The sequence below is a fragment of the Gambusia affinis genome, linkage group LG01 (assembly GCF_019740435.1).
Source record: "Gambusia affinis linkage group LG01, SWU_Gaff_1.0, whole genome shotgun sequence".
Classification (NCBI taxonomy): domain Eukaryota; kingdom Metazoa; phylum Chordata; class Actinopteri; order Cyprinodontiformes; family Poeciliidae; genus Gambusia; species Gambusia affinis.
Window position 1 is genome coordinate 6326808 of NC_057868.1, and position 12907 is coordinate 6339714.

Sequence of the window (12907 nt, forward strand, 5' to 3'; positions counted from 1 at the left end):
TTCATAGGTGTAATAAGTGCAGAAGAAAAACGCAGAAGAATTTGTCCAATTAATGAAAATGTTAATTTATTAGAAGAAAATGTAAAATACAATGATTTACTAAATTGTCCTTTTTCTTTATTTGAATTAAACAATGCCTTAAGAAAATCAAAAAAATCATCTCCAGGAAAAGATCATATTTCTTATATTATGGTTAAAAAGCTTAGCAATTAATCTAAGAAGGTTTTATTGGAATTCTATAATAAGAAATGGGAAGTGTTTTTTTTATTTTATTTTATTTTATTTTTTTACCTGTCATGGAAAGATGCAATGTAGTTCCAATCTTAAAGCCAGGTAAAGAACAGTCAAATCTAGCAAGTTATAGACCCATTGCTTTAACTTCTCATGTATGTAAAATAATGGAGAGAATGATAAATGAAAGTTTGAGCTACTTTGTTGAAAAGAGGGGATATTTATCAAGATGTTTAAGTGGATTTATAAAAGGGAGAAGCACTATGGATCCGATACCATGTTTAGAACATGAAATCAGAAAAGGGGAAGTTAATAAGGAGAGTGTGGCGGCTGTTTTCTTTGATATAGAGAAAGCTTATGATATGATGTGGAAAGATTTTTTTTAAAAAAAAAGGGAATTAATGGATCAATGTTTTATTGGATAAAAGATTTTTTACAAGATAGATCAATAGGACAACAATTGTCAGAAAAGTTTTTTGTTGAGAATGGTACACCTCAGGGAAGTATAGTGAGTCCTTAGTTTTTTGTTTTTTTTTTCTATTATGATTAATGATATGTTTGACAGTTTGGAGAGTGGAATGGGGTTTTCTTTATTTGCAGATGATGGAGCAATATGGAAGAGGGGTAAAAATTTAAAGTTCATTGTTAAAAAGATACAAGAAGCAATTAATATTATAGGAGAATGGTCTTTTAAATGGGGATTTAAAATTTCTATAGACAAAACAAAGACTTTATTTCTTACAAGGAAGAAAGTATCTGAAAATTTTAAACTGGAAATATATAATCATGAATTAGAAAGGGTAAGGGAATTTATGTTTTTGGGTTTATGGCTGGATGAAAAACTTACTTGGAAAAATCATATTCAAAAAGTAGTGGATAAGTGTAAGAGAGTTTTAAATGTAATGAGGTGCTTGGTGGGGAGTGAATGGAGTGCTGAGAGAAAAGCATTGAAAGCAATATATTCTGTATTTCTTTATGGTAGTATAGCTTTTGGATCAGCATCAGAAACGCTATTAATTTTTTTTTTTGGATAATATTCAGTATCAAGCCTTGAGGTTATGTACAGCAGTGTTTCCCAACCCTGGTCCTCAAGGCACACTGCCCTGCATGTTTTAGGTATTTCCTTGCTTCAGTGCAGCTGATTTCAATTGATGACTGATTAACAGGCGTTTGTTGAACTGCAATCAGTTGAATCAGGCACATTAAACCAGGGAAACCTCTAAAACATGTAGGACAGTGTGCTTTGAGGACCAGGGTTGGGAAACACTGATGTACAGGAGCTGTCAGAACAACTCCGTCAGCTTTGCTAATAGAAATGGGAGAGATGCCACTTCATCTCAGAAGATTATAGTTAAAGACCAATTATTGGTGTCATTTAAAGGGCCATGATGGAAATCATCCATGTCAAGAAATTTTAAAACCTAGCTGGGGAAAAGGAAAAAAAGGATTTAAATTCTTTTGGAAGGAAGATATAAAATATTATAAAAGATTTTTGGTTTATCTGATATAAATATCAGTCAAACAGTTCCTCTTTCACCAGTTCATCTGTCTCTATATCATAATAATGTTGTTGATTTTGCATTGTTGGAGAAAAGGAAAGAAGAAAACATTTTAATCCATATTTGGTTCAATCATATTTAGACAATAAGTACTACGGATATGTCCAAGTTTATACAGATGCTTCAAAAAACTCAAATAGCAATAATGGGGTGTTATTGTTCCAGAATTCAGTGTTAAAAAATGTAAAAGAATTACTGATGGAGTATCAGTTTATACAGGAGAGATGATGGGAATCTTTTTAGCTTTAGGATGGATTGAGGAGGTTTGTCCATTAAGAAGCATAATATGTTCAGATTCAAGTTTATCATTATATTCATTAAAAAAATAATCATGCTATTAGTAGACCAGAACTTTTATTAGAGATTCAGTTATTAACTTATAGAATTCAGGCAATGGGTTTATTAGTTATATTAACATGGATACCATCACATGTAGGAATAAAAGGGAATGAGCTGGCTGACAAATATGCAAAACAAGTTACAAAAAATAGTAATATTGATATATTAGTACCATTCAGTAAAGAAGAAATCAAATGTGTATATGTAGCATCCTGATCCACACTCCATTCCAGTTGATGGCGGTAATGCACATCAATAAGTTGCTTGCCAACCGCCATAAAAAGAGGAAGAAGAAGAAGAAAACATTGAACCCTTCTTCCTTATGCGTCACTGTCTGTTAGCCAATGGGAGCCCGCATATCCAGAGCTAAGCCGTGTGGATTTTGAATGGTGGAAATCTGGACCTTGTGTGGATTTTCTCTCTGTAATCATTTTATTCAGCCACGCAGAGAACCTCAGCCATGAAGAGCTGTTCGTCGGCTGAATGTGTGCAGCATTTACCGATGCGTTATGTGCCCATTCGAGTAAACACTCACAAGCTTTAGGAGATGTAAAGCAGTCCGTGTCCACAAATGACTGATCCCACAGCGAAGGTAATAAGCACACACATTGGATTTATACTGGTCTTTAGCCATCTGTGCAAACAGAAACATGATACTTTTGCTATTTCTTATGATTTACGGCGATATGTGGAGTTCTTTTGTGAGCTTATACCGCATGTCAGATTATGCTATATGTGTATTTTCTTTTCTTGTGTGAGGATTCAAGTAAAAGACAATAAATACATGCAAAATAAATGCTTTCATTCCAAGAAAAAAAAAAAAGTTCATTATGTGTATTGGGGTGCTTAGTTGACAGTAAATCATAATATTTTTAGCTCAAGCATCATAAGTGAAACTGAAGGACTTAAGCCACCTTTTCAGTTGCAATTTGCAAAGTTTTTTTTTTAAATCTCTTTGTAAATGAGTCCCTTTCTTTCAGCTGGAAATATGTAGTTGTACACTGATCAGGCCATGGCTCCTTAAGCCACAAAACTTCACTGGATTCCTGAAGGTGAAGCGCGTCTGACAGCAAGACGTTTGCAGCAGAAACCTTTAACCTTCTCATAGCTATTGTGTAAGTGTAGATATGATTTGACATTTGGGATAAATTGTTCCTTTACCATTAATTCTGTGATATAAATGTAATTGCCTAAAAAAAACCTCTGTAAAATGGAATACGTGATTGGTACTACAAGTTAAAAGTAGTTTGTTTGTTTGTTTTTTTTTGTTTTTTTTTTTTAAAGGTGAAGAAATGCTTGTATATTAAGTCTTATAAGTTGTAAGGCCAATTGCAGTTTTTTTCCCTGCACATAGCCAATTGCTTTTGCTGGATTGCCTATATTTCTTCCATGGGTTACTTTTGATAGTCATTGTGACCACTCCAATAAAAGTTCGACTTGGAAATGACCCAGACGTCTCGCCATTACCATTTGACCCTATCCAAACTCTAATAGCCAAAAATGTACCTTTACTTTTTTTTTTTTTTTTTTTTTTGTTGTTGCTCCAAACACATAATAGTAATTCCAGTTTCGCAATGTGGGGATGTTCCACAGTTGGTGTTATCATTCTTGTCAAATGCCACTGCGGCAGAAAGCAGCAGTTGAAACAAGAAAACCCAGTTTGAGTAGAACACTTTTCTCACCACAAGCCTAACTTGACATGAGGGTAGTGTATAGTTTCTCAACCTTGGGAAACTGTCTCTATGATCAAGATTACAGAAGTGTAGATTTTCTGAGACTATCCAATGAGAGAAGATCCGGAGACTGATTCAGCACTTTCTAAAGGGGCAATTTGTGGAAACAATTTAAGAGTTTATCTGGTGTGGGTAGATTTAAATGTTTGCAAGTTGGTGAGTATGAGAAGAAGGGCAAAGAATCATAATATCTGTATCTTCTACATGCTCCTTTTTGACCAAATTATGTAAAAATTGCATGCCAATGGGCTTCATTATTTGTTTTCACTTTCTTTCTTCTGTCTTTGTTTGTTTGTTCGAAATAAAGATATCGTCATCCATTGCACCTTGAGACAATGAGACATTGCTTATACACCGATGACCATTTCATGTATTTTTTAAAATTTTATTTTTATTTATTTTTTGTTTTATTTTCTTAGGTCCCAGATTTAACACTTGCTGTTTTCATGGACCTCTGGAGCTTAGGTGTCCAACGTAAGTTACAATTGTGTGAGACTGAGACAAAAAGTTAACCTTTTTAATAATGGAAATCCTGAGCTGCACCTGAACATGGCTTGATAAACAACTAATCTTATTTCATAGTTCTTCCCAGAGTTCCAACCAAAGGCTTGCTGGCACCAGACTGAGTGATCTGGTGCAAAACTACAGAATGCTCTAAAGACGCGTCACCATATCTTATTGTCCATTGAACTCTTTGTGGAATATAGATTTGTCACATGAGGGTTTAATAATAATGAACTAATAAGATGCTTATCAATCTCATTAAAGTGTGCTTTTGTTCCATGTAGGCATGCTATAAGTTGGGACTTTGCAGAACAGGAGAGATTTTCACCATGAAGGGCTCCGGCTCCAAATGGGCCTTCTCACTTGGCTTAGTGGTGGGAACCTGCAGCATGTACTTCTTCCTGCATCAGGTGTGGTTCGAGCGAAGCTACCCTGTGCTCTCTGAGGCTCAGGAGACAGCCACAGCAGCAGGGGAGCGGCCAACCGTTTGGAGGAGAGAAGGAGGCGCGCTCATCAACCTGCTCCACCCTCACCAAGCAGGTGCTGTGCATGCATGTTGTGCTAGATTTAAATGCTGCATGGCCAATGTGGTTCTTTTCTGTTGCATTTTTAGTTAGCAAGACTGTCTGCGTAAGGAAGCACTTGGTAGTTTAACTGTACAGACAAAATAACTCCTTTTAAAATGAATAATCTTCTGCAGTTATCCAACTTAAGAACGGCAAGCCTCTAATTTGAACAAACACCCCGAAGCAAAGTTTAGAAAATAGAGGCTACAAACTACTTAAAAATTGTCCTGTTATAGAGGAGGGAGGTAATTATGGTCATCCCATTTTCCTGTTAGTTAATGAAAGGATTACAACTGAAGATTTTCAGAGTGTACTGATTGATTTGACTTAATTAATAAAACATAAGATGGTGTGCCGCCTTGCAGAAGAATTGAACTACTTACCCTTTTACAATTTAAAACCACAAACTTCAGAGTTATTTATGGGGATTTTATGTGATGCCAACAGAAAACCGTAAAAAATGGTTACATAGTGTACTTGCACATCTAGACACCAACGTCATTACCAATTTCAAGCTTAGTCAGATTAGCTGGAGAGCATGTTTTGTTCTCAATTAGATTTTGATCTCTACTTTGACTGGGCCACTCTAACACATAGATCTGCTTTGATCTGAACGACTGAATTGTAGCTGTGGCTGAATGTTTAATTACTTAATCTGCTGGAAGCTGAACCTCCTCCTCTGCAGTGTTTTACAGTCTGTAATAGGTTTCAGGGTGATGTGTTTTGGCAACTGGTTGCACAGGATTCAAAGGTAAAGAGGGCTAAACACATTTTTGATGAAAGGTTGGACTGTAGAACTGTTGCCTTGCAGCAAGAAGTTCCTGGTTTCAAATCCCGGCCGCTCATTCTGCATGGACTTTGCTTGTTCCCCTTGTTCATGGATAGGCTCTCACTGGGTACGCCAGCTTCCTCTCACAGTCCAAAAAATGTAGCTGTTAAGTGAATTGGTTTCTCAAAATTCTCATTAGGTGAGAAGACAGGTTTTTCCTGTCTCTGTGTTGCCCTGTGATGGACTGGCGACCTGTCCAAGGTGTTTCCTGCTTCTCGCCTATTGACTGCTGGAGATAGGCACCAGCCCCTCTCATGACGCTGCAAGGATAAGCATGTTTGATGATGGATGGAGGGATTGTTGAAAACTATTTTCCACTTCACAATTATGCAATACTCTTTGTTGATTGGTCACATTAAAATCCAAATAAAACACATAAAAGCTGCTGGTTATAATGTGACTAAAAAAATGAGGTTAGGTTGAAGGTTTGCCTTATGTAATTGTAGAACCACACATCCTGTGCTTACAGAGTAGGATTTGTCTTGGAAAATAAAACTTTGGCTTATTTACTGGGAAGAATGAACTAAGAACAAAAGTTTCTGAGCAGGAACTGATAATGGAGGTTTCAGTGAACCGGGTAAACGACAGAAACTCCCAGGGCACAGATGGATGGGAGGTGCTGCGTACATAACTGGAAAGATATACAAGAGGAATTATATGTTTTAGGTTTCAATTCTTTCTTCCTTTCTTAAATCACACTCTGATTTCTGATTTTCTCTGATTTTCTAAATGAAATGTCTAAAGACAAATGCACATTTCTCCGATTGATTCAGCATTTCTCTGAAAGATAAAGAGAGGGTATCTCCCTTTATCAAAACAAAAAATAATTTTCCTAAGCAGATTGCAACACTGGTGTCTTGTTCTCTGTATCTAGATGAAGACAGCAAGGTGGCAGACATGCTGTTCCAGAGGGTTCGCATTCTCTGCTGGGTAATGACAAGGCCATATAACCTCCAGAGCAGGGCCAGCCATGTCCGAGCCACCTGGAGTCGGCACTGCAACATTGTGGTGTTCATGAGCTCTGTGGAAGACCCCTCCTTTCCCACTGTGGGGCTGGGCACCAAAGAGGGCCGTGACCAGCTCTACCGGAAAACCATCCGAGCCTTCCAGTATGTCTACGAGCATCACGTGAATGAAGCAGACTGGTTCCTTAAAGCTGATGATGACACCTTCGTGGTGGTCGATAACCTGCGTTGGCTTCTGTCCAACCACACTCCTGAAGAGCCCATCTATTTTGGTAAACGCTTTAAGCCGTACACCAAACAAGGCTATATGAGTGGAGGTGCGGGGTACGTGCTCAGCAAGGAGGCCCTTAGAAGGTTTGTCGAAGGTTTCCGGACCAAGGCTTGCACACACACCACCCCTGTTGAAGACCTGGCCTTGGGGCAGTGTTTGGAGAAGATGGGTGTTCTGGCAGGGGACTCTAGAGACACGTTGCATCGGGAAACCTTTCACCCGTTTGTGCCGGAGCACCATCTCACCACAAAGTTCTCCAAGAGCTTCTGGTACTGGAGTTATTGTTTCTACCCGATTGTTGAGGCAAGTCCCTTCATGTGCTATATCCGGTACAAGTGGTTCAGCGCTGTAAAGTGGAACTGTGGCAGTAACTCTTAGTATAACTAATCAACATGAAAGCCAATTACTGATAGTTCTCATTAGGCGGACATCCTCTGAGTGGATTAGCCTTCTTAGAAAAGGGCAATTCGGGTGAAGAAGCCATGCGGATGAGAGACTGCATGGAGAAATAGAAAGACTTCATAAATTCATTTGATTATAAGCTGAAATTCTTGGTCTAGCTTTCATTCCAATTATTTTCTGTGAAAAGCCTATGTTTTTGATGAATGGAGAAGAACAAGCTGTTCAGTCAGATATGAATCAATTTATGGAGGAAGATGCCAGTTTTTCTGTTTTCTTCAAACTAAAAGAGCAGTAACATGAACATAAACCCCCCAGAATATTCATTTTGTGCAATAATTGTAAGCATATATTGGAGCAGCATGCCAAAGTCTTCCTAATAGGAGAACGCCAATGCTCACTTTTGTATCTTGCTCATAAATTGCTGTTCTCATATTCTATGTTTGATGTGAATTTTTCTTTTTCTTTTTTTTTTTTTTTTTCAGGGTCCACAGTGCTGCTCGGACCTGGCCGTGTCATTCCATTATGTGGAAGCACAGCTGATGTATATTCTGGAGTATTACACCTACCACCTGAGAGCTTATGGCTACGTACCACGCTACCTGCCCTCTGCGCACCGCAGGCCGAGACTGCACTCGCAGACCAAGATGGCTGCTGCTGTGGGCGTTAAAGTGTCACAGGAGGTGATGGACACAACCAATCGCACAGCCCCTGCTCCGCTTGTCAACAGAAACCAAACCATAGAACAGACACTAGCAGAGAGGGGCAGGAAAGAAGATGCTGATTTTAATTTATCCATAAACAAGACTGTAAGCGCACAAGGCAGCCGTCACTGATTCCAGACGCTGCTGAAGAATCTTCAACTGCTGTTTATTTGATCTGGTTACAGCTTCTTCCACACCATGACAAGGTGATCAAAGCCAGGATGGAAACTTTTTGCCCTCAAAAGGTTTGCTGCTCTGTGAAGTATATTGCCACAGTAATATTATAATACCCCCTTGGATATAATCTCATAACATTTCACAGTATTTCTCAGACAGCGCTCCCAGTGGGAGTGGAGGAGACAAATTAATTATGGCTCAGTGGCAGCTGCGTATTGCCTGGGTATATTTTTACCCAACGTAAAAACGTGCTTTTTGCTTAATCATGTTTGACTGCGCCCGAGTTTGTGACCCAATCAGCGATTTTGTAGTGATGCAGAAACATTTTCACTGATGCAATCATTAATCTAATTTAATTTTTTTATTAAATGGAGAGCAGCAGTACAGTGTGAAACTATGAAGTATCCAGAATTTTTACGGACACTTGGATTTTAATTAATGATGAACTTCTTTTGCTATTTTAACCTTTGAAACCACATGCACAAATAAACTTTGAAATATTATGAGATCCTGGTCATCTTTTGTTGAATTCTAGTTTGTTTTCATTAGCAGCTCAATATCTATGTACAGAGCGATAATGTTTGATGCAGCAGCTGTGCTGCAGAGATGCTTTTTGACTCTGATGCAAAGCTCTAAAGTCCTAATGTGCTTTTAAAAGCAAGCTGTTCTGTTTCAGTGTGGTGATAAACATAATTACACATTTTTAAGTGAATCCCATCATGTGATGCCATATTTGAGTTTCCAAATCACAAGCTTGCAGAAAGATTCACCATCATTAAATAAAAGAAGCAGTACTGCCAATGGATTAAAAGTGTAATCAGATTATTCACACTCTAACGCTGTGAATAATCACTATGATTCACATTGTAAGCCTGAAATACATGATGCATGCAGTTGTGGATCTTGCAGGAATGGTGCCCTGCACTCCAACCAATTAAAATGCAAGCAATTATTTCGTTTTTTGTTTTGCCGCAGCAGGTAATGTAGTTTCTTCCAGTACTCAACAGCAACTAACTTACTTCACTACACATACAAACAAGTTGTAGCAAACATATTCAGGGGACAACTGGCAGATTATATATATTTTATTTTCTAGTTCTTGGCTTCCCCACCAGTTACTGATGTCGCCCTGGGCAACTGCCCATATACCGATAGTCCATATCAAAAAACGCCACTGTATGCGTGTATTAAAAGAAAGTTAACGTCTTATTGTCTCAAACCAAAAATGTCTGAAGATTCTCAGTTTCTCAGGTTTTGGTATTCAGGGAGGTTTAAGTCATTTTGTTTTAAGTGATAATTTAGAAATGTCCCTCTTGATTTTGTGCGATGAGGCGGCGGCATCCTTTTGCACTCATCCAGCCGACGCAAGTGACCGGCATAATTCGAAATTTCGAGCAACCCGTCTAAGCAACCTGCAGAAAAAAAATCTCTGGAGCCGCCACTGCTTGTAATTATTCTTTGTCTTTCAGGTAAAACAGTTACAATCTGCTTGGTTTATGGTTACTTTCATCAACCAGCTGCTTGGCTGTTTTTCCATCAGACTTGTTGGCTGTTTGTGCTCCTCTGCGATTTTCAATTGAAGCCAAACTGAAAAATGTGCGACCGAGTGTCTACAGCCCCCGAAGTGACCTGAAAAAGACAAACAGAAAAACAAAGATATCATCTGCAGAAATTGTAAATTAGCCATATATATATATATATATATATATATATATATATATATATATATATATATATATATGTGCTTTCCTGAAACTCACCTCAGTCTGAACTTGTTGAGAAAAACACCTCTCTGTTCTGGATACTCTCTTCTCCAGGGACTATTATCTAAGAGAGCAGATGAAAGGGTTCATTATAGGAGCACAGATTACAAGTTTTATATTGTCTACATACTAAAGAAGAAATTAGATGGCCAATGAAAAAAATCAGGGCAGCAGCTTTTGTACTCCTGAGATCTATAGCACTCACCAGAGTCTGAGCTTCTTTTTCCCATAAGACCAAAAAACAGCTCATCTGTTTCCCCTAATAAAGAGAAATCAAATTATTGCTTTTATTCCACAAACACACTCATTGGTTTATAAGGATGGAGTTATGCTGAATCTCACTTTTTGCTGCAGTTTTCGAATCTTCATCTGTAAGGCAAAGAGGAAATACAAAATCATGTAACAAATTCTTCCAAAAACAACCGAATAACAACAAACCTTTACAGTTGACAATTTGATTTACCAATTTTACCATTTTATCGTCAGTTGTTATTATAATAAATAGTACAAAATATATTATAAAAAATAGTAAAAAAAAATAGAAAATACATAAATAAGATTATATTAATAACAATCTAGCCAGTATTTCTTTTGCCGTCAACCACAGAAAGCTCCCAGATCCGGTTCTGTCTGTTCTGCTTCAGGTCTTCCAGTAATAACATTTTCCAAAAAGAAATTTACCATTTGATTCACCAATTTCACCATTATATTTCTAGTCGATGATATAATTGTTTTTAACTAGTACAATTGAAAATACATAAATGAAGCCAGCAGATATATTCACAACAGACTGACCAGCATTTCTTTTGCCCAGCATCCCGTAAAAGCTGTCAGGATCCGGCTCTGCCAGTCTCCTTAGAATGTTCTGCTTCAGGTCTTCCAGTAACAAAGTTTTCCAAAAACAAAATTTACTATTTGATTTACCAGTGTCACCATTTTCTCTATAGTGATATTCTACAAACAAAACAATAAAACATAAAATGCATCAAATAAAATCAGCAGATACATTCACAGCGGACTAACCAGAATTTCTTTTGCCCAGCATCCCGTAAAAGCTGTCAGGATCCGGCTCTGCCAGTCTCCTTAGAATGTTCTGCTTCAGGTCTTCCAGTAACAAAGTTTTCCAAAAACAAAAATTTACTATTTGATTTACCAGTGTCACCATTTTCTCTATAGTGATATTCTACAAACAAAACAATAAAACATAAGATGCATCAAATAAAATCAACAGATGCATTCACAGCGGACTAACCAGAATTTCTTTTGCCCAGCATCCCGTAAAAGCTGTCAGGATCCGGCTCTGACTCTCTCCTTAGTATGGTCCGCTGCAGATCTTCCAATTTTACAGTCTGCTGAAGATATATGAATAAAATAGTCAGTTTCCCTGGGAGGAAAAAAAACATCTCTGAAAATCTGCTTGATTTACGAATCTCAGGAAAACCTACGTCTGAGGAGGCTGTGCGCGATCCGGTTTCTTCGCGTCTGGAATGACTGAAGTGAAGTTTCATGATGAGGAACAAAGTCACCAGAAGCAAGCCTCGTTTCATTTTCTGAGCAGCAACTGTCCGAAAATATTCACAGTTACTCTTTTGTTTGTTTATTATTAGGAGTGGTATTCAGGAGAAACGAGACTTTAAGAAAAAGAACACATCTAATTGTTGCGAGCAAAAAACAAAACAAAAACTACTGCGTAAAGAAGCGCAAATAAAGGTTTTAACTGACAAAGACATGATTCATCCAGGTTTGCTTATTTTTGACATAATTTTTAAAAAACATAAGACAGCATAAAAGCAGACTGCAAACATAAATTTACTTTATCAAAAACGATTTCAAACATACAGAAATGTAAATTTACCTGTTTTTTCTTTCTTTTTTTTTTTTTTCCTCTGGCAGATTTGTTAAATGCGTCAGCTGCGTGCGCTCTGCTGCGGAGTGGAGTAGATATGCGCTAAGCTCCAGTCTTGATAAATGAGACGTCCGCACTTTGCTGCATTAAATATTAGCCAGAAACCTACGTAAAGCCAATCAGCAGCTGGAGCGTAGGAAGTGTAACAGGTCTTACGTCACGTCAAGCTTTTCTCCTTGATGGTTGGGAACACCTCGCCCCTCCTCACCCCTGGACATGAAATAATAAAACGAGTTGGTAAGGTAACGGGAATGGGTTTAGGAGCAACCACATGTAGGGATATATAAGGCGTTAAATGAAAGTGGGTTTACATATTTTACAACATCCTCTAGCTTTGGCTTTGACTTTGACGCATGTATGGACTAAACTTTTTGACAATGGCTTTTTCAAATTATTTTCCCAAGATATTTTCGTTTTCTCAAGAAGCATCATCAGAGCTAGTGATGCACATATCAATCAAATCAGATATGGAAGTAGCCAACTTTGTCTTATTTGACTTTGGTCGTTGATTAGCAGACTGGAAATAGACTTTGTTTATTAAATGCAGGAAAAGTATGACCTATCATTTTTCAATATATTAATTAATTAACCAATAGCGAAATACCCTGCCAGTATTTAGATCTAGTGCCACACAAGGTAGCAAATATGCTGGCGTTGAGTTACATGTTCACTGAGGCTTTTCCACACAGTAGACATAGACCTGGCTCAAGGGTGGCATGAGACAAAAAAGAAAAAAGAATATGTTAGCTGAACATTGAAGGAGTTTCTATTTGGTATTTGTGTGTCCACTCAGTGGACACTGAGCAGCACTGGGGGCTCTCCTAGTGCAGCATTCATGTCTTTTCTCTTTTGATTAGTCCAGTGGATAAGTAATAAAAACAATTTTTTCTTTTGATGCCAACATGTGTTCAGCCTGAGAAATTCATGATAGAGCCACATACCCATGTTAACTGGATGTACT

General features: G+C 37.8%; 2 protein-coding genes across 6 annotated transcripts; one reads left to right on the forward strand and one right to left on the reverse strand.

The window, feature by feature from the left end:
• Positions 1 to 1710: 1710 nt before the first annotated feature.
• c1galt1a (core 1 synthase, glycoprotein-N-acetylgalactosamine 3-beta-galactosyltransferase, 1a) lies at positions 1711 to 8780 on the forward strand. 3 transcript variants are annotated; one of them, XM_044116475.1, is made up of 6 exons: positions 1723 to 2721; positions 3110 to 3244; positions 4282 to 4336; positions 4651 to 4906; positions 6636 to 7300; positions 7882 to 8780. In XM_044116475.1, the coding sequence occupies exons 4-6, from the start codon at positions 4696 to 4698 to the stop codon at positions 8230 to 8232; spliced, it is 1227 nt and encodes a 408-aa protein (XP_043972410.1). In that variant the 5' UTR covers positions 1723 to 2721; positions 3110 to 3244; positions 4282 to 4336; positions 4651 to 4695; the 3' UTR covers positions 8233 to 8780. The 3 variants fall into 3 exon arrangements, with proteins under 3 accessions (XP_043972392.1, XP_043972410.1, XP_043972400.1); XM_044116465.1 differs by lacking the exon at positions 3110 to 3244 and having other exon boundaries at positions 1724 to 2721; XM_044116457.1 differs by lacking the exons at positions 3110 to 3244; positions 4282 to 4336 and having other exon boundaries at positions 1711 to 2721.
• A 131-nt stretch (positions 8781 to 8911) lies between these two features.
• tac3a (tachykinin precursor 3a) lies at positions 8912 to 12000 on the reverse strand. Of its 3 annotated transcripts, none has more exons than XM_044116497.1 (9): positions 11896 to 12000; positions 11486 to 11601; positions 11293 to 11392; positions 11064 to 11144; positions 10836 to 10916; positions 10383 to 10409; positions 10246 to 10299; positions 10038 to 10104; positions 8912 to 9906 (listed from the first exon to the last, which is right to left on the reverse strand). In XM_044116497.1, the coding sequence occupies exons 2-9, from the start codon at positions 11585 to 11587 to the stop codon at positions 9888 to 9890; spliced, it is 531 nt and encodes a 176-aa protein (XP_043972432.1). In that variant the 5' UTR covers positions 11588 to 11601; positions 11896 to 12000; the 3' UTR covers positions 8912 to 9887. The 3 variants fall into 3 exon arrangements, with proteins under 3 accessions (XP_043972432.1, XP_043972424.1, XP_043972441.1); XM_044116489.1 differs by having other exon boundaries at positions 11293 to 11389; positions 11896 to 11994; XM_044116506.1 differs by lacking the exon at positions 10836 to 10916 and having other exon boundaries at positions 11896 to 11994.
• Between the last annotated feature and the right edge of the window lie 907 nt (positions 12001 to 12907).

What these genes read in the sequence shown, in the direction of transcription:
- c1galt1a (XM_044116457.1), top strand. Translation starts at nt 2,701, where the DNA reads ATGACTGATCCCACAGCGAAG. An exon ending in GCTCCACCCTCACCAAGCAG is followed by an intron (nt 4,907 to 6,635) that starts GTGCTGTGCATG and finishes CTCTGTATCTAG; the next exon opens with ATGAAGACAGCAAGGTGGCA. An exon ending in GTTTCTACCCGATTGTTGAG is followed by an intron (nt 7,301 to 7,881) that starts GCAAGTCCCTTC and finishes TTTTTTTTTCAG; the next exon opens with GGTCCACAGTGCTGCTCGGA.
- tac3a (XM_044116497.1), bottom strand. Translation starts at nt 11,587, where the DNA reads ATGAAACGAGGCTTGCTTCTGGTGACTTTGTTCCTCATCATGAAACTT. An exon ending in CGCGCACAGCCTCCTCAGAC is followed by an intron (nt 11,393 to 11,485) that starts GTAGGTTTTCCT and finishes ATATATCTTCAG; the next exon opens with CAGACTGTAAAATTGGAAGA. An exon ending in GCTGGGCAAAAGAAATGCTG is followed by an intron (nt 10,410 to 10,835) that starts GTCAGTCTGTTG and finishes TTTGCCTTACAG; the next exon opens with ATGAAGATTCGAAAACTGCA.